The sequence below is a fragment of the Schistocerca cancellata genome, chromosome 4, assembly GCF_023864275.1.
Source record: "Schistocerca cancellata isolate TAMUIC-IGC-003103 chromosome 4, iqSchCanc2.1, whole genome shotgun sequence".
Classification (NCBI taxonomy): Eukaryota; Metazoa; Arthropoda; class Insecta; order Orthoptera; family Acrididae; genus Schistocerca; species Schistocerca cancellata.
Window position 1 is genome coordinate 660,595,004 of NC_064629.1, and position 27,063 is coordinate 660,622,066.

General features: G+C 36.4%; 3 protein-coding genes across 16 annotated transcripts in view; 2 read left to right on the forward strand and 1 right to left on the reverse strand.

Moving 5' to 3' along the window:
- Positions 1-27,063, reverse strand: part of LOC126183394 (uncharacterized) — a 60,238-nt gene that overhangs the window by 30,361 nt on the left and 2,814 nt on the right. For 2 of the 14 annotated variants that reach the window (XM_049925340.1, XM_049925339.1), the window contains exon 2: positions 23,476-23,628. The exons of 8 other annotated variants lie outside the window; for them this stretch is intronic. In XM_049925340.1, the coding sequence (XP_049781297.1) occupies positions 23,476-23,628 (153 nt within the window). Of the gene's footprint in view, positions 1-3,740; positions 3,810-13,620; positions 13,915-15,598; positions 15,719-21,055; positions 23,629-27,063 lie in introns of those variants that run through there. 4 more of the 14 variants (XR_007536739.1, XM_049925337.1, XR_007536733.1 and 1 more) reach the window with 4 other exon arrangements.
- On the forward strand, positions 24,263-27,045 carry LOC126183390 (uncharacterized). Its single transcript, XM_049925333.1, has 2 exons — positions 24,263-25,955; positions 26,222-27,045. The coding sequence occupies exons 1-2, from the start codon at positions 25,872-25,874 to the stop codon at positions 26,555-26,557; spliced, it is 420 nt and encodes a 139-aa protein (XP_049781290.1). The 5' UTR covers positions 24,263-25,871; the 3' UTR covers positions 26,558-27,045.
- Positions 24,298-27,063, forward strand: part of LOC126183391 (uncharacterized) — a 74,292-nt gene continuing 71,526 nt past the window's right edge. Inside the window, exon 1 of the mRNA XM_049925335.1 lies at positions 24,298-24,384. The gene's annotated coding sequence lies outside the window, so the exon portion shown is untranslated. The remainder of the gene's footprint in view (positions 24,385-27,063) is intronic.

The window sequence follows — 27,063 nt, forward strand, 5'->3', positions numbered from 1 at the left end:
ATTATACCACTGATATTTCTCCATATTCACAACTGTGAATACATTTCATGTATTTCATAATGGCTGTAATCACAGTAGTGCCTGTTCCTTCAGATGCATGGATGTCCGAAGGAACATTGCATCATACTTCTGAACAACATAGGCACTGCAATATTGTAAATATATAACTCTCTTTTGATCTTTTCATTTTCAAAAAAACCTATCCTTATTCTGGATAGTGCCACGGCATGTACAAATGCAAGGCTGTTATATAGCTTAGAGTCAATTGATAATGGAGGCACACTCGTTTTTTTTCTTATTGCTAGTACACGCACTACTGACCAAGTTGCAATGACACTACATCTTTTCTTGAAAATAAAAAGCACAAAGAACTTTTTAAAGGTCATTTATTTTCTCTTTGAATTTTAGGTAACTCTGTTGAGATGATAAATATATGTAAGTATGCATGCATTTCTTTGCCTACATCAGGTAGTAATGCACACCATACATGCTCTGTTCAGCTTCACAACACATATCAAAGTTTCTAGTGAATACATCCTCAGAAGCGTTCTCATAGCATACCAAGCATTGCCAAAAAATCGATTAACACAATCTCACAAAGCAACATCATCATTCACCGCCCATTGAATTGCTGAACTGGCGTACACCAAGTTTCCAAAAGTAGCTTCATGTAAATGGGTGTATTCTAATTTACCCTCATCACTGATAATTTTAACAGTATTTGGATAGTCATCAACACACCTGAATGACAACCCAATAACACAGGGGCTGCAGTTTGATTTTTGTTCAGAGATTTTACCTTTGAGAAATTCTCATGTAACTGCCAGCACTCGTATGACGAAAATATTACTAGGTTTTCAAGCACTATTAGAGTATTGAACTCATGAGCTAAGGACATTCATACAACTATACATTTACCATCACTCACATTTAGACTGTATCTAACAGTGAATAGAAACACTTTAATGCATGTGTTATACCACTGCAGCTGCATGGATGGTAGTGCAGACATAGGTGACAGTGGTAACTCATGATCATAGAAGAAGAGTTCTTTTGTACTGTCTGGTGATATGTCGCTGGTGGACAACTTTTGATGTCGTGTCGGAGGCTCAAAGTTGGATGAGACAGGCGGCAGGACCCTGAAGTCTATCAAATCAGTTAAGTGTGGGGAAAATCGAAAACCTCCCATACATCAGGCTGGTCAGTTGCATTATCATCAGGAGTTTGCTGCACTGTAGTATAAATAAAAAATATTTCTAAGAATAGCAAATAATAAGAACAATAATGAGAAGAGAGATGGAGAAATCAATACTTATATTCGAAGGAAACAGTTTTCTTTTTTTTATTCTGCTCAGTATTGGTGGATAATCTCTGACACTTTATGGTGATGGCAGTGTTACTCGAACAAGATTCACATTAAGAATGACAATCTTCGATACTCTAAGGAGCAGTGGAGGCGGTGGTGGTGGTGGGGTAATGTTCAATAGCAGCACACTGGGAGTGCGAAAGGCCTCATTTGTTTATTTGTCCTTACTACCACCCTAAAATCATCGAAACCATGGCTAAACATGAAACCAATACCGCAAGCGTGCTCATATATTATGGTAATTATCGTGAATGTTACTAATTACTAATTATGTCCTAAATAAACAAAACATGCGCCCGAAGTGACCCCGTTTGTTTGATTAATGGCCATTAAACTAGGCTAGCGCAACTGGCTAGCTAGTTAACTTAAGGGGAACAACGGCTCCCCCCCCCCCCCCCCCCACAACCACCACCATCCATTGCGCCAGAACTGGTACACAACTACAATTTCTGTTCTCTTCTTTTCTGAACTGTTTATCGTTTACGTCATTTCCGTTCAACGGCACACTCCAAACAAATACCTTCAGAAACGAGTTTTTAACACTTAAATTTATGTTAAAAGCGAACAAATTTCTCTTTTTCAGAAACACTTGTGTTGCTATTGCCAGTCTGCATCTTGTATCCTCTCTACTGCGCCATCGTCAGTTATTTTGCTACCCAAATAGTAAAACTCATCGATCACTTTCAGTATCTCATTTCCTAATCTAATTCCCTCGACGTCACCTGATCTGATTCGACTACATATCAATACCTTCGCCGGCCGTGGTGGTCTCGCGGTTCTAGGCGCGCAGTCCGGAACCGCGCGACTGCTACGGTCGCAGGTTCGAATCCTGCCTCGGGCAATTCGGCAACCTCGAAATTTTTAATTCTTCTCCCTGAAGTTCAATTTCCTGATCAAATTCGTCCTTCGTTTCATTCACTGTTTGCTCAATGTACAGACTGAATAGCATTGGGGATAGACTACAACCCTGTCTGACTCCCATCTAAACCACTCATTCCATTTCATGCCCTTCGTCTGTTAACCTGTACGCTATTTCGACATCAAAATTTTTTTGTGGGCACACACAGAGTCAGTCTCTGTGCTTTGGCGTATTCTACTGCCTCACTAGTCGTGAGCTTTGCGCTAGGTTTAGCGGTACATTGTGAAGCTAGACTTGGGTGCAAGACAAACTGTATGATGAGCATTTATCTTCTGCTGTGTTCACACCATTTTTTCCGCGAGATTTGTCTCTTAGCTAATACGTAAACTGTTAATCACTATAATTACGGATAAATGTCTTTAAATTGAACATGTGGAAATTTATAGCATTATTTGGCAATAAGCTAGTCAAAGTCATCCTCTGATGGCCTTCACTTAACACCCATGGCTGAAGGCTTACATCGATTCAAATATAAAGCAATTTTCCTCTGCTTGCACTTCATTTTGAAATATACTCCAAATTAATCAAGAAAATGGAAAATCGTTCTGAATATTAGGAAGCGCCAGACTCCAAGATAAACAGATTCGAGGGAGAGGTGGCAGAGGTGGATGGAAGTTGTTCATGGAAAATCAACTGACAGATGCTTACCTATTCTAATGAAAAAATTTCAATACTGGAACGGCGAAAGTTTGTGTGTGACATACTACACTGAAGAGCCAAAGAAACTGATACACCTGCCTAATATTATGCAGGGCCCCTGCGAGAACGCAGAAGTGCTGCAACGCGAAGTGGCATGAACTCGAATAATGTCTGAAGTATTGCTGGAGGGAACTGACACCATGAATCCGTTAGAGTACGAGGCACGGAGATCTCTTCTGAACAGCACGTTTCAAGGCATCCCAGATATGCTCAATAATGTTCATGTCTGGGGAGTCTGGTGGCCATCGGAAGTGTTTAAATTCAGAAGAGTGTTCCTGGAGCCACTCTGTGGCAATTCTGGACGTGTAGGGTGTCGCATTGTTCTGCTGGAATTGCCCAAGTCCGTCGGAATGTACAATGGACATGAATGGATGCAGGTGATCAGACAGGATGCTTACGTACGTGTCACCTGTCAGAGTCGTATCTAGACGTCTCAGGGGTCCCATATCACTCCAATAGCACATGCTCCACATCATTACAGAGCCTCCACCAGCTTGAACAGTCCCTTCTGACATAGTTCAGAGCATCAAAACACAAGACTTCAAGACACATGGAACCAAGTGCATCAACAGATAAGGGGAACATCACAGCATGTAGTACATCAATGTAGATCAGCACTGTCACACAAGATGAAGTATCAAAAGAAACAAAAAGACAAAAATCTCCAACCACTTATGTGGCTGCTCTCTTCAAACAGGTACTTTTCCTGATGTATTGGAAACATCTAAGCTAATTCCATTTGTATTGTTTAGTTACCTAGTTGTAGTTGACCTTCCTTGGTGGCACACACAAAACTGATGTCTCATCCTCTAGAATAGCTTCAGTCAGTTTTCATGTAGTTCAGTGTCAAACATAACACACGAGTTAAACTTTTCACTATTCTATATTTATTTCAAACACACATTTTCATTGGAGTGTTGACCAGCCTCTATCATTTAAAAGTTCTTTAAGTATTATTTCTCTAGTGAATTTAACATCTGTCCTGCTGATTTTATCCATTGATCTCAATAAGCAACCATGTAAAGCAACATTACTTTTTGACATTATAAGCAGCAATAATGCCTTCTGATATCTTACATACAGAGTCAATTCATGTCATCATTACAGAGTTTATTTGTACACATCACTACCTTACAGAGTATCGAGTTCACTCCCAATACGGTAACTATAATAGTCCACTAAGATAAGTTCAACATTTAGTGACAGTGGGTTACTTCTCTTTCGAGTCACAGTCCATCAAAATAATACAAAACATTATTATCATCTGCACAAGCATGTCCTGTTGTTCACAGTTAGAAGTTAATATGACACTAGCCCTATGCAGTCTGAAATAAACATTACTGCACACAGAGTGTCACTAATTGTCATTGATGTAAATATCACAAAACTGTTAACTTGATCTTAATTTTAAGCGCATGTTCATTGGAGCATTAGTTGAGGTTAACAGTACATGGATTTTCAATAGATGCTAGCTAAGTATGCTGACATGTTTTGCATAGTTCTTACTGGTGAGGGATGTGGACATTTCAACATGTAAACTTTCATGAAGATGTTAAACAGTTGACTGCCTTGCATGGACTGACTATTTTTTGCTTGTGTGAATGTGTCTGTTTTTTCTATTTTCAAAAGTCCAGTTTTCACACTGCTGTGAAACTTAAGCAGAGACACACCTTTAAGTTCTTAGAAATAGCATTCTGCTGTCACAGGGCACTGAGTTAATGTTACACTACCCTCCTTCAACTGACATGCACCTTGACCACACACTGTTGCAGGTTGTAACGGAACATATTAAAGGCTTTACTGTACCGAAGTATGCGATTCCCTCCAAATTCAACCAGTTTAACGAGTATTTATGATTATAGAAAAGTTATTGTGTATGTTGACAATGATTGCGTAACATGTCTCCATAAACAGGCAACCCATTAAATTATACTGAATAACTAACCCACACAAAAGTTAATATCACTTGATCACTGATACAGCAAATGTCATCATGTAAAAACACTGAGTTCATCTTAAATAATTAATATGAAGTACGAAAAGTAGTGTACAACTTAGGTATTTTGGATCTCCTTAAATAAAAATCACCCAGTGAAACCTATTTGTTCACTAGGAGCGGTTTCACTTAGTATTCACGAAATCAATCCTGTTTTAGATGAAAACCAATGTATTTCTTAATAATTCATGTTAATTACTTATTTATGCAAATTAGAGAAGTCAATTGACAAACTTCTAGAAAACGGACTTTTTGTAACAAAGAATTATTCTGTCAAGTCAACAAATCTGTCTGTCATTTTAATAACATGTTAAATTATGTCACTCGATGCAAATTAATAACTTTTCTGCACAAATTATGATAACAGATGTACATGTGACTTGTAAACTATATCTCTTTTTAGTAGTTCTTTGACAATGTTATAAATACGAGCAGCAAGAAGGGTCGAGAGGCAGTCGGAATGTCACTTTGGTACAGTGTGTTAGTGTGTTATTGTTTGAGGTGGATAAACAATGCAAAGAACATGTAAAGGAAGTTGTGTTGTGTCATAGTCTTTGGTGGACAGTGGAGTTAAGATGGCCACCAGAGAAATAAATATTTGTAGTTTACATATTTGTTGGTTTCGTTCATTCTTTATCATCAAAAGCACATAAAAAACACGGGACCTCATGTTTTTAACCCTAGACAACCAGATTTAGAGCCAGCATCAACATCGAGACACAGCAGCGATCCAGCAAGCAGCAGTGATTACTACAATGCATTGTAATGGCGCCAACCTAACATCAAGTGCTAACAAGCTCCGTAAATGGGAGTGGAATAGCGCGATTATAGCAATTAGCAATATCTACGACCAGGCGACCATTACAAGGTCTTAATTTGTTTACCATAGTGATGATACATATACCTGCCATAACAACAGGTTCATTACGCAGTGATACAATTTTGTTGACAAGAAATCTAGTATATAAATTCTAATTACTGCTTTGATATTCCTTTGCCAAACTAATGCAGCAGAATGTGTCACAGAACATGGAAGTGATACATCACTAACATATGATTCCTGGATTAGCACTACAAAAAAATCATTTGTGACCTTCCACATCTCAACTGAAACTCAAAGGTTAATATATAAGACTGATCTGAAGGAACCCAATACAGGCAAGTGTGCCTTGTCTCTGTGGGGTTGAAGTGAACTTGTAGGCCTTCATGAGATCTTTGTATCCCTGCACAAAGTCAAAGACCTACCACATATATTATAACACTTGAGTAAAATGTGATCTATTGTTTGACTCACTGTAAAAGTAATTAACTTTCCTTTTGGATGCATAATACATGTTATAAATGTCAAGGCTGCCTGAATAACATTAGAACCCATCAGGCCGCTCAATCTATGCTATGGAACATATCTCCTGATGACTATTTTGTGTTCTGCAAAGGAGTACATCCAGTTCTCAGTATTTTTCTAGATAGATGGTGTGGTGTACCCTTGTTATGCATCAAGGACTTGGTCATGTGACAGATCTAGCCCAATGTGTGATTAATGTCTTCATTGTTGCTGCCAGTGATTTGGGTGCTGCATTGCCTCTGTTGTGCAGGTAAGTGATGCAATGTAACTTTTTGTGGTTATTTATTTTTGTGTGATATGATAATGATCATGACATGTCTGTCAAGAAGTTGTAAAATTTTGCTTGTAACAAAATCTGGGCCAAAAATATGACTAATCATATGTCTCTTTAATTTATCATATTACACTCAATTTAATTTTTTATAAATCAGTATTGAGCCCAGAAAGATGAGCTTTAGAATGCTCCAAACTGTCTAAGTGTACACTTTTTTGGTACAGTTAGTCCATTGTTATGATGAAAAGCAAGCAAGTTTGTAGAGCAGGTGGTACCAAGTATCAGATTGTATCTTGATATTTCCAAGGAGTTCTGAGTTCATCATGGCATGATATAATTCAGTGCCAATTTACTACATACATGATCATTCACATCAACAACTTTCTGATCAATCAAACCATTCATACTAGTATCATATTTACTCACTGTTTCACATACATCAGTACACTGTTGGTCAGTCTTACCTGCTTCCATTTCAGTCTTTAGTAACGCATTTATATTGCTGTTAATTGGCAATGTTTCACACACACCTTTTCCTTGTTAAACTCATCAGCCTGGCTGGCAATTTCATTTACTATTAGTAAGCACTATGTTTCTATTACAAAATCTGCCTTAGTTGCAACAGACTATTACTCATTTACACCACTACTAATTACTAGTGACTCACATTCTCCTCTGACATAACCTTCCTGCTCAATATCATTTACTGCCACAACAGTTTCATTCATTATCTGCACACATGCCATTTCAACCTTACACACTTCAGATTCCTCTGTTAGCACCCCATTTACATCCATATCACTAATTATGGATTCACACTCTCTTTCAGTCTGACATTCATTCATACCAAGAGCTAATAATCAACCAGCTGTTTCCTGGAATTCTAGTCATGTATTCACAAAAAGGACCATAAATAAGGAAACACTGAGTGCTTTTCAGACAGCACTATCTGCAGTATAGTGGCAGTCTGGATTACAGGACATGGCAGCAACTGACGAATTTAAAGAGTTCTTTCAGACCATCAAAACCAAATTTGACTGTCTATCCACAGAACAACAAAAAAGTCCTGCAAACATGTCACAACATAGGCAAAATGTAGTGAACGGAAAAACATGGTAAATATTTACAAGCAAAAAATTTTATAAAAAGGATGTAGAAGAAGCCAAAAAGAAATGTAATGATAGGTTCATTGGAGGAACTTACAACCCATTCAAGGCACCCTGTGACTTAAGGAACAAACACAGGAAAAATCCTATCTCTCCTTTACGCTGGATAACTTCCACAGTTATTTTATTGATGTTGTGAGAAACGCTATAAGTGCAATCCCTGACTTGAATATAGACCTGCAGATCCTGTAAGAAATGACAAAAGGTGCACCATGATGAAGTGAAGGAAACTTAAAAAAATAAAAATTGTAAACTCAGTATGTATATGGGATGTCGACTAATATTATCAAGAGAATGATCTATGAAATTGTTGAACCATGAACTATGGTAATCAATAAAGGTCTTTCTGCTGGTGTATTTCCAGACTTCCTTAAATTTGCATTAACAGTACCAATTTATAAAAAGAGAGACGCCAGCATAATAGCAGGCTTCAGTCCAATCTCAGTAATTCCAGTCTTTGCTAAAGTCAGTGACACTAAAATGAAATATCAGTTGTCTAATTACTTTGAAATTAATTAATTCTTCTCAGAGGCACAGCAAGGTTTCCATAAAGACAAACCTACAACAACAACAGCACTAGATCTGTTTATTAGAATAAAGCACAGTTTCGATGAAAAATAATCTTTGGTACTGATTCTTTGTGACCTTAGTAAAGCACCTCACTGCATTCCTCAAAAGGTCCTTCCAAAGCAGCTCAGTCAGTATAGAGTTGAAGGCACTGTTCCGGCAATCCTCAAATATTACCTGGAAAATCGATGGCAGATTGTATCAGACCAAGGAATTATGTGAATGGAAGTTGGGATATGGCTTGCTGCTGGGACTTGTAATGGGGCCCTTCCTGTTCATAGTTTTCATAAATTACTTAATCTCTCATGGACAGTTCTTGCAGTTTGCAGATGACATGACTTTGTATTCAAAAGGCATAAATGCCAGAAAGGCTCAAGAAGAAGTAGATGCTTCATTTGTTGAGACAAAAGAATCATTTGCAAACACTACATAAATTTCAGTGGAGAGGAAGTGTGGCTGATGATATAGTGGGGAATGTTGGCCCCAGGGAAAATGTTCTTAGTCCTAAAAATGTCACCACAGCTTCTGGAATTATTCGACAAAGGCCAAAGCAATTTGTCGGAAGAATTGCGATAGAGACTGAGTTGAAACACTCCATCATTCAGAAAATACTTATACAGAGTCTACATGTGTTTCCATTCAATATCCAAAGCCACCCGTCTGTACCCGTACGAGTTGTGTGACAGAGGGCTGACTTTGCAAACCATATTCTCACAATGATTGACAAAAAAGGATTTGATGTTGACTGCATCTGGTTCACAGAGGAAGCATGCTTTCATCTGAATGGAGTTGTGAATAAACAAAACTGGAGATTCTGAGGTGCCAAAAATCACCATTTGTGTGAAGTAAAACCACTGTATTCTCCCGAAGTCACTGTTTGGACTGCAGCAAAGCCATTATTGGCCCTTTTTCATGCAAGAAACAATTACCAATGCATATCACATTGCAATTTTGGAATAATTTGTTGCAACACAGTTCATTTTGGAGGACTGACAAGGCACTGCGTGGTTCATGAAAGATGGGACCAGAGGACACTGCATCAAACAAGTGTTTTGCTTTCTTGAGAAATCTGAAATTATATCTGTGTTAATCAGAGAAATACATAATTTAAAGCATCAGTGTGTATTATTATTAGAACAGAAAAGACAAAACACACCTGAAGAACAAAATGATTGCCTCAACAAGCAAAATACTACAATTAACAAATGCAGTCCTAAACAAATCAGAGAACTTGGTATGAAAAAAATGGTAAATAATGTAAGCAAAATTATTATGTTGGTGGGCAGTGATGAGCATGAACTAGCAGATATTGTGAAATCAGTGTAAACAGTTAAAAGCAACCAGTTTTATTAAGCCAAATGCCTTACTGTCAGAAGTAGGGAAGGTAGCACAATCTGCTTAGTGTGCAAAGCTCATTCAAAATGATTTTGTTGTTCTGTTAGGGAGGTCAAATGATGTAAATAAAAATGAAACTCAGGAGGCTACACAGAATCTGAAAAGATACCTGAGCCACCTGCTTAGTTGGAAGCAGAACAGGGAGGAAAACCAGAAGAAAAACAGCCACCTAATGTAATAGTTTGCAATTTACCACACAGGCACAGCCTGTCTCAACAGTCCTGTGTTAATAGTGAAATCACAGTGGCAAATAAACAATATACAAGCATTTGAAAACATTTCAGAAATGTGCAAATTATTGACAAACAATATTGGTTGTAGATTTTATACAGAACATGGGCCACATCTAAACAAGTTGGGAAAGCAGGTAGTAGCCAAACAAATAGCTAATACTGTTTCAGAAAAAAACAGAATAAAACATCTGAGAAGAAACTGGCACTTAATTGACCCAGCCAATCAATATAGTGCTACATCAACTGTGGAGACATCATCATACCAAAATTTAGTAGCAGCTGAAGCACCATCTTCAGCAACGATGGCAGCAACACCACCTTCAAAAACAATAGCAGTAAGGTCAGCTGCAGCATCTCTCATAGCAGCAATAGCAGAAGTTCAACCAGCAGACCAAACATAATGCTGACAGAAACAACTGTAGTACCAACATCAGTGACAATAGCTGCAACAACAGCATCAACAATAGCTCCAGCAACAGCAATATTAGAATGTACATCAATGACAGTGTCTATAATAAGAAGCAGTGAAAAAGAAAATGTGACCACCTTACCAACCAAACGGAAAACAGTGCCTCCCACTCATGTGAGTGATTTTTTAGTTGGAAGCAGAACAGGGAGGAAAACCAGAAGAAAAACAGACAGAAGAAGTTGCCTAAGGTAAGTGATGCATCATAAATGAGGAAGACGTGTCAAACCCATAGTCAGTCAGTGCCAGCTGTCAATGAAAATTGTCTACTCTTTTTGCATATTAATATCCAGTCAATGAAAAATAAGCTCTTGGAACTGCAATATTGGTTGGAAATACTTCATTGTACTGTGCTTTTGGTAAATGAACATTGGCTATCTCATACAGAAATAGATTTGAGTGCACCTAATGGGTTTGAACTAGCTACAGGGTATTGTAGAACTAACATGAAGCATGGTGGTGTAGCCAAATATAATTGTAAGAGACTGAAATTGATATATGAAGCTATAGATATAAGTAGTTTCTGTACTGAAACATATTTTGAAGCAGCAGCTGTATTGTTTCCAAGTATTGGTATATTAGTTGTCACTGTGTATCGCACTCCTAATCAATATGAGGACTTGTTTATACAGTCTTGAAAAACTCATAGTATTCTTCCTTAAGAAGAAAAAGTGCAGAGTTTTGATATTCGGTGATATAAATATAGACATTAGTATTAAAAGCACAACTGTAAACTATCTACTTAACACATTAAGAGCACTTAACTTTTACTGCATAATCTATACACCCATGAGACAGAATGCATGTCTTGACAACATAATCAGTAATTTTCAAATAAATGAAAGTCAGAGCAACATAATTAAATTAGGCATTTCAGATCATGATGGGCTTTGGCTTAAATTTCCACTACATAATAAAATAGGAAGCTATTCAGATGAGCCAGGTAGAACAATAAGGAGACTAAATGAAAAAAAGCTACCTATCTAAAATCCAGGTTAAAACAAATAGACTGGGATGAAGTAATCACAGAAGCCAAGAAAGCTAATGAGTCAACCATTAAATTCCTAGATGTAGTAGTAAAAATATTTGAAGAAACCTGCCCTAAACAGTACCAAAGAACCCACAAGAGTAACACCCACCCCTAAACCAAAGAATGGTACACACCACAATTAAACAATTTAAGAACAGTTATGCTCATGTATCGTGCCAGGTCTCACCATAGTGAAACAGATAAAAATACCTACAAACTAGCCAGAAAATACTATAGGTCTGAAATCAAGACAGCAAAATACAAAGCCAATGACACATTCATAATCAATTCCACAAATAGATGCAAAGGAGCATGGAAAGTCATTAAAACAGAAATAAACTGCCAAAAGAAAGAAAACAGTATACAGTATTATGGAATAGTGTAGAGTGCTCTCTAACTATTACAATCTTACTTATGCAATAGAAAACAAACAGTGGCTATAAATGATAAAAGATCCAGTTTCATGCCTGTTACCAAAGGAGTGCCATAGGCCTCCGTACTTAGACCTTTTATTTATGTAGTCTACATAAATGATTTGCCTTCTTCATTATCTTGTGACACAGCACTGTATACAGACAATACAATGCTAATTACTCAGGGAAACAACTTGGATGAATTACAGAATAATGTAACAATAACAATGGACAGATGCATCAGCCAGTTTCAGGCAAATTCATTACAGATAAATAATAATAAGACAGAAGATATTGGTTTTAATTTGAATGCCCCCAAACATGAAAACAAATCTGTAAAACTACTAGGGTTCCACATAAACCAAAAACTTAACTGGGAAACTCACACAGACATGCTATGCAAAAACCTCTCAGGTGTAAATTTCTTGTTACATAAATTGAGAGGCTCTAGTAGTAGAACACTCCTACTATATGCATACTATGGGGAAACTGCCAAATTTCAAAGACTGTGTTTAAGAGAGAGAGAGAGAGAGAGAGAGAGAGAGAGAGAGAGAGCGCAATCAGCTGCCTTGTAGGACTACCACCCAGAGACTCGTGTAAGCAGCATTTTAAAGAATTAAATATAATGACAGTCCCTGGCTTGTATATTTATAGTTGCCTGATATATGTCAAAGAAAATTTAAATAACTTTGACTTTACGATGGCAATGCATCCACATAATACAAGAAATAGACATCCCGTTTGCCAGACTATCAAAGATTCACTGCAGTTATAAGTATCAAGCACCCACATTTTTAACAAATTACCCGGAAATGCACATTCTATGCCCATGGATAAATTTAAAGTAAAAGTAGCAAAATGGATAAAAAGTAAAGTATTTTATAAAGTTCAAGAATTTCAAGAGAGTGCAATAAATGATATTGGATTTTGATGGTATGTTTTGTGAAAGGGGTATATATTACAAAATTAAAAATATAATATTATGCAGGCAATTCGTCTTGTCAAAAATATGTAAAAATATGTATATATAGATGTATACAATGTACCTGTAACTTTTATTATATGACACCGATTACATGTAAAATGTTTAAAGGTGAATAAATATGAATATAAATATGGGAACAGAGCGATTGTGTTGGCATATAGTAAATTTACTGGCACGTCAATGGATTGCCTTCCACATTCACCCAATCTGACTCCTGCTGATTACTTCTTGTGGGGCACATTGGCAGACATTGATTACCAGATACATCCAGCCATGCTGAATAAACTTTAATTGGTGATCTGTGTAGCACCTGAATCCATTTCCATTGATACACTACAGGATGTGACGGCAAATTTCGTTGTTCATTTGTGTAGCCTCTGTACTGCTGTTGGTGGACATTTCAATAAGTTTATTATGTGATTGCAAAGACTACTTGCACAGAATTAGTTTAATTATGCATGCTGATACTGTATGGGCTGCACAGCACCATCTGTTAGTAGCTTTCCAAACTATTTTTAAACCTCTATATAATACCTGTATAAAATTCTTACAGTGTTCACGATAAACAATCCTTTTGTTGTTGTTGTCTATTGACCTTAGTTTCCAAGATATTTAATGCTCAAATCAGGGACTGCTTTGCTGGACACCCTTTAGCTTTTGTCTATTAATCAACATTTTAATACAATTCAAATGTAATACATGTTTTAATAATTTTTAGTATGCAAATAACTCCTCCCCTTTCCCTTCCCTGAACCATGGATCTTACCATTGGTGGGGATGCTTGTGTGCCTCAGCAATACAGATAGCCATACCATAGGTTCAACCACAACAGACTGTTGAGAGACCAGACGTACATGTGGTTTCTGAAGAGGTGCATCAGCCTTTTCAGTAGTTGCAAGGGCAACAGTCTGGATGATTGATTGCTCTGGCCTTGTAACATCAACCGAAATGCCTAGCTGGGCTGGTACTGTCAACAGCTGTAAGCAAGGGGAAGCAGCAGCCATAATTTTTCCTGAGGGCATGCAGCTCTACTGTATGGTTAAATGATGCTGATGTCCTCTTGGATGAAATATTTCTGAGATAAAATATTCCCCCATTCAGATCTTCAGACAGTGAATTCTCAGAAGGATGTTGTCATCAGGAGAAACAAAACTGGCACACTACAGATCAGAGTGTAAAATGTTAGATCCTTTAATTATGCAAGTAGGTTAGAAAATTAAAAATGAAAACAGATAGGCTGTAGTTAGATATAGTAGGAATTAGTGAAGTTCAGTGGCAGTAGGAACAGGACTTCTGGTCAGATGAATACAGGGCTATAAAAATAAAATCAACTTGGGGTACTGCCTGAGTAGGACTAATAATGAATACAAAATAAAAAAAATAGGAATGCAGGTAAGCTACTATGAACAGCATAGTGGACACATTATTGTAGCCAACATACACACAAAGCCAACACCCACAGCACTATTACAAGTCTATATGAGCACTAGCACTGCAGGTAATTAAGACATTGATGAAATGTATGAGGAGGTAAAAGAAATTATTCAAATAGTTAAGGGAGATGAAAATTTAATTGTTATGGGGAACTGGAATTATAGTGGGGAAAAGGATGAAAAATAGTAGGCCAATATGGAGTGGGGGAAAGGAATGAAAGAGGAAGCTGCCTCTAGGACTTTGTACAGTGCATAATATAATCATAACAAACACTTGGTTTAAGTATCATGAAACAAGGCTATATACATGGAAAAGATGCAGAGACAATGAAAGGCTTCAGACTGATTATATAATCATAAGACAGAGATTTTGGAACCAGATTTTAAATTGTAAGACATTTCTAAGTACATCTGTGGACTCTGAGTACAACGTATTCATTATGAGCTGTAGATTAATGCTCAAAAACTACAAAAAGGTAGGAAATTAAGGAGATGGGACCTGGATAAGTTTAAAGCATGAGAGGTTGTTGAAAGTTTCAGAGGGAACAGTAGGCAATGGATGACTAGAACAGGGGGAAGGAACATTGTAACAGATGAATGGGTAGCTTTAAGAGATGATATAGTGAAGGCAGCAGAGGATGAAATAGATAAAAAGACCATGTCTAGTGTAAATCCTCGGATAATATGGGAGATATTCAATTTAAGGGGAGTGATCCAGGAATACCAGGAGAAACCTTGAAAAAATTGTCAATTTTCTAAACAGTGCAACCCAAAGAACAAGATTTGTAAGTCCATATAATGCTTACTATCTTTTAAGTCATCTTTCAGAACATTTTTACATATGAACCACAGCTTTAGCTCTCACACATTTTTTAATTGTATTTTTTAATTGCAAATGAAAAACGATGCTAATCATTTATGTACATCATAGGTACACATTACTCAAAATACAAACAAAGTAGAAGATTTATGTTTTTCCTTTAAGTTCTTCACACTATTATCTTTAAAGCAGACTATTGAAAAGATGGTGCTGTCATAAATTGTGGTACAAAAAAATTTAAGTTTGATTAAGGATTATCAAAAATTTTGGAAATGAATTCATGGTTTTTCTTCAAAAAAGTGTTTTATTTTCAAAGTTAAATCACAAGAGTAGTCTACATTTTAGTTAAGCATGTTTTAAGACACTATACAAAATTTCAGCTCTCTATTTTTAACCCTCAGTTGGTAACATCCATCTCTTAGGCAGGTATAAACGCACTCAATGTATTGTTGACAGACATGCATTTTTACGTGGATCTGATATTTCAGCTATCCTTTATTCATGAGTTGAACTTGCTACTGTGTGGGCGTCATAGTTTCATTTCCACAATATTCACTACAGTGGAAATTCTTTGAAAAATTTTGTCACCTTAGTCTCCCAGACGGATGTTACTGTAAACAACAATTTTTCACATGTTACCAACTAAGGGTTAATAGTTTTTAGCCAAAGTGTACCAGAACATTATGTCATATTTAATTACAAACTATGTAGGAAAGTTAATCCAACAGCAATAGAGAGTTTTTTAAACCTTGTCAAGGAACAAGAGTGGCAGGATGTTTATACTGCTGATAACATAGATGATAAATACAATGCTTTCCTTAAAACATTTCTCATGCTCTTTGAGAGTTGTTTCCATCAGAATGTTCTAAATAGGGTACCAGCAGTAATGGGCAGCCCAGGTGGCTGACTAGTGGCATAAGGATATCACGTAAAACAAAGCGGGAATTATATCAAAATGTTAGAAGTAGTCACAATCAAGCTACAGTAGTCCATTACAAACAGTATTGTAAGGTGCTTAAAAATGCTATCAGGAAGGCAAAGTATGTGAATGGTATGTGAATAGAATAGCTAATTCACAGGATAAAATTAAAACTATATGGTCAGTTGTGAAGGAAGTGTCTGGTCAGCAGCACAAGGTCGACAATATAAAGTCAGTTCGCAGTAAAAATATTCCTGTTACTGATAAATCAGATATATGTACAGTACTTAACAATCATTTTCTGAGCATTGCTGGTGAATTAAATAAAAATTTAGTTTCTACAGGAAATCATATAACTTTCTTGGCAAATGCCTTTCCGAGATTGATGTCTGAAATACTCCTCTGTGATACAGACATGAGGGAGATAGATCAATAATTAAATCACTGAAGACTAAGGACTCTCAGGGTTATGATGGAGTGTCTAGCAGACTATTAAAGTGCTGTGCTGCACATGTTAGCCCTGTATTTATCCATATTTGTAATTTTTCCTTTAGGAATGGTCAGCTTCCTGAGCAAATTGATCTACACAGTATGCTACGAGCATGTGACCTATTCTGTATTAATGATCACTTAACAAGACAAACTACTTGCCTTGACAATGTAATTACTAATGTTGAGACAAATCAGTTATCAAGTGGTGTTGTTCAATACACATTTTATCATCAGGTTACCTTCCATTCAGAAAGTGGGTTCACTCAGTGACTTATGTGATTTATAAATTATACAGTGCAGCAATCAGTCATCCTAATTTTTGCAGGTTTTATTATGCAAAACCAGATTTTGGCTAGTGCCTAGCCATTATCAATGAATTATTTTCTAATCTCGATGCATGTTAGTTCCCTGTTGTTTGGGCATCAGTCACAGTTCATTGAATACTACCAATTCAAAGAACTGCGACTGACAACCAAACAACGGGGAACTAACATGCACCGAGATCAGAAATTAGTGCATTGATAATGGCTAGGCACTAGCCAAAATCTGATTTTGCATAATAAAAGCTGCAAAAAAAAGGACAACTGACTGCTGTGCTCTATAATTTTAATAATTTCCTATGATAAATCGAGGGATAGTGAAGAAGAAAGAGCAAACCACATATGATTAAAGAAGAAGTATAAGGCAGAAATCAGTCAGATTAAGCAAGTGCAATGTTAATACGTTTATATTAATAAGTTGCAAAATAAATGTACAGTAGCCTGGATTGTTGTCAGGACTCATGTGGGCAGAAGTAAAGATATTAGCAAAAATAATTCCTGTGATGCTGGTATCACACCAGATGATTTCAACACATTCTTTGTTCATGCTGGCAGTATGAATAACATTGCTGCAGCTGAACACAATCGTAAATATCACAACATCCATGACTCAAAACATGAAAACTCTTTTCCTCCAAAATTTTGAAGATTTAGTTCCTGTCTCTAAATGATAAGAGGTAAAAGTAACCAATAATAAAAGTGCAATAGCAATACTAACTAACTCAAAATCAGAAGACATTTATTGTCTATTTTTGAGAGAAAAAAACTGAGGATATAATAGTGCATCCATTATGTCCTCTTATAAACTGAATGTTTGTTAGTGGTTGTTTCCCTGAATCCTTAAAAAATAACAGCCTTTACTTCTCCGCCCAAAAATGTAATGTGTTTTGTTCTAATAATTACCACCCAGCCTGTGTTGTCCCCATCCTTTTTTTCTTACTGCATTACTGTGTGTGTAAGCGTACTAATTACCAGATTTGCAGAAAACTATGACTTTTTAAACCTCGTGTGAGTGAAACATAGTAAGAAGGTGAAATGTGATGTCAAGTTATGTCTGTGGTCACAAAAATGGATCTATTGCTAATGTTTAAATACATTAGAAGAGAGAAATGTAATTTGTGATTGTGGAAATGTGCACTGCAATTTTCATGATATTCTATGTTTACAAAAGGAATACCAAGAGGACTGTGTGACTGCCATATTAAAATATGATCTTATGTTAGCTAAACTGTATGTATAAAAACCTGAAAAAGTCATCAAAGACTATTCAATGTGTAGTGAAACTGTCATAACCGAACAAAATGATAACTTCATTAGGCCTAAAAAGTTCCATCGTGCTAATAGTAAAGAGAACACCACTAGTCTCCCAGTAGCAAATAATTTTGGACTTTTAACGTGTGGTGAGTCAAAAAATGTGAAAATACTAGAACAAATGAAGTACTCCCACAAATGTATCGGCTAAAAATCACTCAGTTACGAAATGCTGTCATAACAAGCAAGGAAATAATAGATAATGCTGGGAACATGCAAACATAACAATTATCGGTTGGGAACATGCAAACATAACAATTATCGGTAAGAACAAAGAAGATATTTACATACTTTCAGGCAATCATGGAAAAGGTTTAGCTGACATGTCTAACATACAAGCTATGCTCAAAGTTGGTGGAGTAATGAAACCAGGTATCCCTTACGGGTAGTTCTGTGAAAATTTTCTGACTCCTGGAATCAACTGTGTAATAATAGGAGGCGCTAATGATGTTAATAGAAATGAAGGTACACTTGTCATAAGAGTGCTAAGAAATACATTACAGAAAATTACAAACGTTAACTTCTTCCTTGGTAGTACAGTGGAACCTTGCGTAGTGAGCATAATTTGTTCCAGGGCAGTATATGTACTTTATTATCCACTAAACATAACTAATTCTTTTTTACTAGGAAGCTATCTATAGTCATTCGTTTCTGCTAATGCTTCAACACTTGGAGAAATTGCGATACAGCATTATCGTCAAATAAATTTCTAGTGCACGTAGCCACTGCTTTATTAGTGTGTTGATTTTCAGTGTACAATGCAACCGATTCCCATGCTTTCAGCATTTCTCTTATTGCATCAGAAGACTGCTTCTTTGCTGTTACTGCCTCCTCCTCCTCCTCTGAAGAACTCCTCTCCACAACATCCTGCTGTGAAACATGCTGCAACTCCATAAGCTCTTCAGTGGTCATTTCTTGGCTGTGATCTTCACAAGCTCATCAGTATCATTACTATCCACTTCTAGTACAATGCTTTTGACCAAAGACACAATCTCGTTGACTGCAGGCTTCACAGGTACTGCCTCAAATGCCTGTCACATTCAACAATGCACTCCAGCCAAAGCTTCCTCCAAGCAGAAGTGAGAGTTCACTTGGTAACCCCTTCCCACACCTTTTAGATCATCTTGACACAGGCAATGATGTTGAAGTGATATTACCAAAACTCACTGGAGTGAGATTGATAGCTTCAGTCAGCCCAAAGCAATTTCCAAGAGTGCTTTGGTGCAGAGCTCCTTAAAGTTGGAAATAATCTGCAGGCCCATAGACTGGAGTAACAGAGTGGTGTTGGGAGGCAGAAATTGGATCTTGATGAATTGAAATTCTTCAAGGAGTTGGACTCGTAGGCCTTGAGAATGGGCATAAGCATTGTCCATAACATGCAAGAATTGGGAATGGCAGATTCATCTCAAGCAAATATGTTTTCACCGAAGGACCAGATACTTCATTGATCCAATCACAAAATCACATGACACCCAAAACTTGTAGTTATTTGATCTCCGCATCACATTTAACCTCTTCTCGATTTTGCTCTTCTTGAAGGCTCATGGAGTTTCTGAATGGTAAACAAGCAGTGGTTTACATTTCAAATTGCCTCTTTCATTGGTACAGAATAGCAGAGAGAGCAAAAACCCATACTGCAATATGTAGTACTCCCGGCAGTGGCATATGAACAATGAGGCTACAGCAGTGCAACTGAATGGAAAAAAGGAGAAAAATAATGGTCATGTCAGTGTACTGAACACCATATAGTGACGAATTTTTTTATTTTTATTAATAAGCTTGAGGCACTGCTGAGTATCTCACATGATGAGAAATCATCAAGATTTATATGTAGGGACTTTAATGACAATGTGCTAATGGCCTTATCACAGTGGTAACATCGGTTCCCATCAGATCATCAAAGTTAAGTGCTGTCGGACTGGGCTAGCACTTGGATCGGTGACCATCTGGTCTGCCGAGCACTGTTGGCAAGTGGGGGTGCACTCAGCCCTTGTAAGGCAAACTGAGGAGCTATTTGATTGACAAGTAGCGGCTCCAGTCTCAGAAACTGACCTATGGCCATGAGAGCGGTGTGCTGCCCACATGCCCCTTCATATCCCTATCCAGTGACACCTACGAGCTGAGAATTACACGGCGGCCAGTCAGTACTGTTGGGCCTTCATAGCCTGTTCAGGAGGTTTTTTTTTTTTTTTTTTTTTTTTTTTTTTGCCAATGTGTTGGTAAAAAGTCCAATTAAAATTCAATTCCACAATACACAATATTTTACACAGTTTGAATTTGTATTCAAATTTAGATAACCTTAAAAGGCTAACAAATGCTTCAAAATGTCTCATAGCAAATTTATTTTGAAATATAGAAACCTCAGATAGAGAAGTTTTGAATATTGAACTAGGCATATCTGATCACAATGCACTCATTAAAGTTTTCACAGTTCAGATAAATACAAAAACAGTACATCATATGTACAAACCAATTTTCTCCACTGAAAACTGCAACCAGTTTGCTATCACACTGTCTAACCAATCCTGAGGAGCAGTATTGCTTCATACAATGTTTTCTCTTATCTTTTCATAACAGATTTTGAAATGTTCTTTCCAAAAAGATTAGTCAAAATCAACTCACATAGGAATAGACACAGAAATTCATGGATCACATCTCATATAAAAACTTCTTCCACGACTCTGAAATGAAAGCTTGTACTGATTCTAATTAAAAAAAGTAACAAACTACAAAAAGTGTATAGAAGGATAATTAATCTAGCAAAAATACTAAATAATGCTAGATTAAAAGGAAGTCAGCCAATAAATCAAGAACTCCATGAGAAATTGTTCAAAGAGAAATGAAAGAGACAGTAAGGAACAGGATATTGTACTTAAATCTAAAGATAACATAACAATAAAGATGGAAGCTTTGTCTGTATTTATTTATTTATTTATTTATTTACATCCCAAGATCTTTTATGTACATATATTTTACCCTAGATGTTGGACAAAATTTCATTAATTTCAATACTGTTATATCGAGTATTATTTGGTAGGGTCATTTTTATGATGTTTGTCTGAGCATAATTTGCAACAGAAAATTCTTTACTTGGGGATTTTACATAATTTTCTTTAGGTAAGTGGGATATCTTTCACATATAATGCAATTTGGCACTTTTGCACTTTCATTTTTACAATACTTGTACGTACATATTTTTAAGGAGAGCTTCCTGGCATCAGATGTACAGTATATTTACAAATTCTGTTTTTAAGATACTGTGATACTGAGTAAAAACAGTTTTCCATAAGATATAAAGTTACACTAATAATTACTTTCGAAGTGTACCTGAGAAACTAAGCAAGAACTTTATCAAACAAGAGAAAATAAAAACATCAAAGTAGTCAGCAGTTTGATAATAAGTCCCACAGATGAACATGAAACGTTGAAAGTAAGTAATAGTCTGAAATCAAAAATGTCTGCAGGAATGGACGAAGTGCCAGTGAAAAAAAAAAAAAAAAGTTGCCTCCCAGAGTTTAAAACCACTGAACCACTGATAGATATTGCCAGTTTCTCATTCAGTAAGGTGTGTTCCCCTAGAGGCTGAAAATCTTTCAGGTTAGACGACTATTCAAACATGGAGATGCATGGAAGGTAGGAAACTACAGACCTATATCCTTCCTTCAATCTTTTTCAAAAATATTTGAAAAACTGATAAAAATCCAACTCATAAGCTACCTTGACACCTTCAGTATTCTGAATTATTGCCAGCATATCTTTCATACAGGTCACAACACAGAAACAGCTATGCAAGCCTATACAGAAGAGTATGTTATGAATTTACACAATAGCAAAAGTGTGGTGGGAATCAACCTAGAGCTTTCCAAGGCCTTTTGATACAGTAAACCATCAAATTATACTTGACAAACTGGAGGCAATAGGCATTGGAGGAATTGGGAGGAAATTGTTTGAATCCTGTCTCCAAGATAGAACTTAAGTTGTGGAACTCACCTTAAAATAAGTAAAAATAAAGCATCACATGCTAAGAAAGTGGAAGCAGGTGTCCTGCAGGTTAGAGTTCTTGGCCCATTATTTTTCTTGATCTATATAATGACATTAAAATCCCAAACAGTTCATCCAAAATTATGTTATTTGTAGATGACACAAACAAAATTATAAGTGAAGACAGAAAATCTTTATTCACTACAGCTGAAAAAGTTCTGAATCGTGTGCAACAGTGGTTTAATGCTAATAAGTTAGAACTTAATTTAAACAAAACAAATTGCATGCCAGTATAGTAAAGTAAATGAAAAGGATGACCATTTATTATTGGGTGACCAGGAACACAGAAAGTACAGTCTACAAAAATTTTGGGCATGTATACTGATCATGACTTGAGCTGGAAAGACCATGTCATATGCATATCCTCAAAACTCAGTTCTGCTCGTTTTGCATTACGAATAATTCCTCTTGTAGCACAGATTTTGCAAGATTAGTGCATTTTTCTTGTATCTGCTCTATTGTATCTTACGGAATAATGTTCTGGGGTGTAACAAAATCTCATTTGAGAAACATTTTTAAATTACAGAAAAGAGCCATTAGAATTATTACACACAGCTCTCCACAAACACACTGCAGGCCTTCATTCATGCAGTTAAAAACACATACAGCACCATATTTGTATGTATTCAAAAGAGTACTATGCACAAGAACACACTTGAGTAGTTTACATATAAATTCAGATTTCCAAAATGATGATATATGTACCAGTAAGAATCTGCAGTAGAAACAGCAAGAAAAACAAAAAGCTCAAAAACATTTGAGTTTTTATGGAATAAAGCTGTATAATGCTCTGCCAATTTGCATCAAGGGAATCGTAGAGGAGGGACAATTTAAGTCTGAAATTAGAAAGTTAACTGTTAAATAAATGTCTTTATAACATGGAGGGATATTTTGTATCCCTAAATCACCAACAAACACTTATATCTACTTCATTATCAGTACAATCACGCTGTTCTCATTGTAAATCTTATATTTCATTTGTTTCCTCTTGACTGTAAATGATGTGATAAATGTGTGTTCTTGAAGTGTACTATATGTATGTCGAATCCTATTTACTTGTTCAGAGAGGATGTTTAACTCCAATGCATTAGTTCATTGTGTCATTTTTAAAACATTGTAAAATAATAATTTTATATTTTGTTGTATTAATTTGAAGAATTGTGACAGTTCCCATATCATACAAGTGATGCAAAGTATGCTAATAAACTAAACTGAAAACTAAAAAAATTACATAAAGCTCCAAATCGGTCAAAGTTGTCTGTAAAAAATATTCTAAGTGACTCACAATATGGCTCCAAGTCCAGCCTGTCAACAGTAGAAGCAGTTGACAGTATTGTAGGCAATTGCAACACCGAGTATTCTACACCCGGCATGGAAGAGACAGACAGCCCAAAAGTTTTCACAAGATGCTCATCAGCACTATCGTGCAATGCATGGCCTAATGTGGTAGAGAAGAGAGGAGAGGTGAGAGAGACACATTTTGATCAAGCAACAGTTGAACAGGCCCAGCATCAAAGAATTGTAACTAGAACAGTGTATTAATCCCTGATTTATCCAGTGTTAAAGGTTGTAAGTGTTGAGCTTGTAACTATAAAATCAGTAGATGGGGAATTTATTGACTGAATACCTATGTATTTTGTGGCTCCTGTAGGCCTGAATATGATTCAAGCCGAATTTAAGGCATATAGAAAGTAATTATTGACTAAATATTTCAGAACTGAATAATTTTAATTATATATATATATATATATATCTGCTTGTGTCTGTGTATATGAGGATGGATATGTGTGTGTGTGCGAGTGTATACCTGTCCTTTTTTCCCCCTAAGGTAAGTCTTTCCGCTCCCGGGATTGGAATGACTGCTTACCCTCTCCCTTAAAACCCAAATCCTTTTGTCTTTCCCTCTCCTTCCCTCTTTCCTGACGAGGCAACCATTGGTTGCGAAAGCTAGATTTTGTGTGTATGTTTGTGTGTCTATCGACCTGCCAGCGCTTTTGTTTGGTAAGTCTCATCATCTTTCTTTTTTTATATATATATATATATATATATATATATATATATATATATATATATATATATATATATATATATATATATATATATATAAAGGTCCTACAAAAATTGTCCTTTTTTTGCAACCATATGAAAGTCCTATCAATAAAATGTTGTTTGGTCTATGCTCTGTAGTGAGAAGGTGAACCACAGAGTTATCCAGCCATGATTTATTGTTTAAAATACGCTTGAGGTACCACAAAGTTGACTGGGTGTTCTTCTGACAGGTATTCTTACTTTTCCATCTACATTTCTAATGCACACTTTTTTTTTGTAGTCTCTGAGAAATGAACGAATGTATTGAATTGCTAATCCCATACTACCATAGTACCCAAAGCTTATTTATAAGTGTTCTGTGGTTTTCCATGTCAACAGTTTCAGTTAAATCTAAAAATACACCTGCTGTTTTCTGTTTTTCATCAATGGCTTTTAAAACAGTGGTTATATGTTCGTCGATTACCATCTTACTTGATTTCTTACTTTGCAAACCATACTGAGGACTCGCTAATAATCCATATTTGTTTATAAACTGTACTAACTTAATGTACATTATCTTTCTAATACTTTTGAAAAACAGGCTGTTAATGTAATGGGGCGACAGTTTATCACTTTATGTTTGCCAGTAACTTTGAGAATTGGAATCACTTTGGATGTTGTTAGCTGATCAGGAAAGATGCCTGACTGTAATGAGGAGTTGCATAATAAGTGACGGGGTCAATAATATTTGGCAGGAAGAACCGCAAGTTACTGCTGGGTATGCCATCAACTCCTGCTAGCTTGACTGTATCTTCCCTGCTTACGTGATCCACAAACACTGATAATTTACAGCTGTTGATCTTGTTTTCTGTTGGCCACTCGATAATCACACAGTATGTGTTACTAACTACCTGAGCACGATGGAATACTGACGAGTGCAATTAGCATATTCAACAAAATGGTGAAATATATTAACATAAGCTACTTTGACATTAAAGTGTGTGGTTGAATTGCTGGTAAGTAAGGCAGAAGACTTCAATATATTCCATACAAGGCATGGCACTGCTTGTAAATACACACACTTCCATTCTGAGATGTATAAGTAAATACAATATTGTAAAATATTCTGAAAAAAGTGGTCGTCAATATTGTGTGGTATATCCCCATATCCCACGTTAATCAAATAACAGACTAAAACCAATATATAGGTACTAAGTACACATTATTGGTGTGTGTTATGTCTTATAAGATTGACCCCGGTATCTCCGTAAATAAACGATGGAGAAACCCAAATAAAATAACCACAGACTTTCTAGCTTTTGCAGATCACATGGCATTAATTACTGACTCACTAGATAGTGCCAAAGAACAAATCACAGAACTACAGACAGAAGCAGGCAAAATAGGGCTAAAGTATCATATGAAAAAACACACCTCATGAAAAACATCAATGATACCCTTCCACATCTTAATTCATCACAACACAACATCTAAAACAAACTTCTTTAAATATCAGTACCTAGGAGAACTGATAACAAGCAGTACAAAAGGAACGATACCATGGAAAGCAGAGTATCGTATATGAAATAGTAAGGGCATTCCAAATGACAAAAATATATATATAACTATCAATAGCTCTATTTGAAAGTGAAAATGCTAATTGATGTGGTGAGGAAAAGAAGATTACAGTTTTATGGGCACATATACCGAATGGATACTAAGAAACCAACGAAGCAGGTGGAGGAGGAGGGAGGAGATTAGTGTTTAACGTCCCGTCGACAACGAGGTCATTAGAGACGGAGCTCAAGCTCGGGTGAGGAAAGGATGGGGAAGGAAATCGGCCGTGCCCTTTCACAGGAACCATCCCGGCATTTGCCTGAAGCGATTTAGGGAAATCACGGAAAACCTAAATCAGGATGGCCGGAGACGGGATTGAACCGTCGTCCTCCCGAATGCGAGTCCAGGGTGCTAACCACTGCGCCACCTCGCTCGGTACGAAGCAGGTCTTCAACTTACTAACCGGCTACAAATCCAAACCTACACTGTTCACTGAAATTGACAATGATATGAAATACACTGGACTTAGAATGAACGTAATAGATAACAGAATACTTCTTAGGGAAGCAATAATAGATAACAGAATACTTCTTCGGGAAGCAACCCAAAAGGCAGAATTTCATGAGAAAAAAGACGAGGTCTGCAATCAGAAGAAAGTGAACCCAGGAAGAAACGGAATAACAATCTGGAAGGATGAAGGAAGTCTGGAAGTAACGAAAATTAACACAAAGAAGCTGTCGACATTGATTTCCTCGAAGAATCTGCTCGAAAGTCCCAATTAGTAAATTTAATGATGTCATTCAACTTAAATATGAAAGTTATATGTCCTACAAGATTAAACAGCTGTCTTGATCAGGTTGCTACTAACACTGATTGCACTGTAAAAATTATAAATGTTGGTTTTTCAGATCACAGTGCACTAACAATATATTTTAATCCACCATTCAATGTACTCCCATCAGGAGAAACAGTTATTAAATGTAGAAGTTATAGTGATAGCAACATAAACAACTTTGTACTTAGCTTAGAGAAAGAAGACTGGCAAAGTGTATTTACTTCCTCAACAACAAATGAAAAATATGACAATTTTCTGCAGTAATTTGAATATTACTTTAACTGCCATTTCCCAGAGAAAACAAAGACTATCACTAACAAAAAACAAGAATGCTTGGGTCACAAAAGGCATTAAACCTTTATCAGAAAAGATGAGGCTGCTGCACAGACTTAGCAAACTCGACAGTGGCAAATCCAAAGAGTTCAAGGTATACTATAAAAATTACAAAAACGC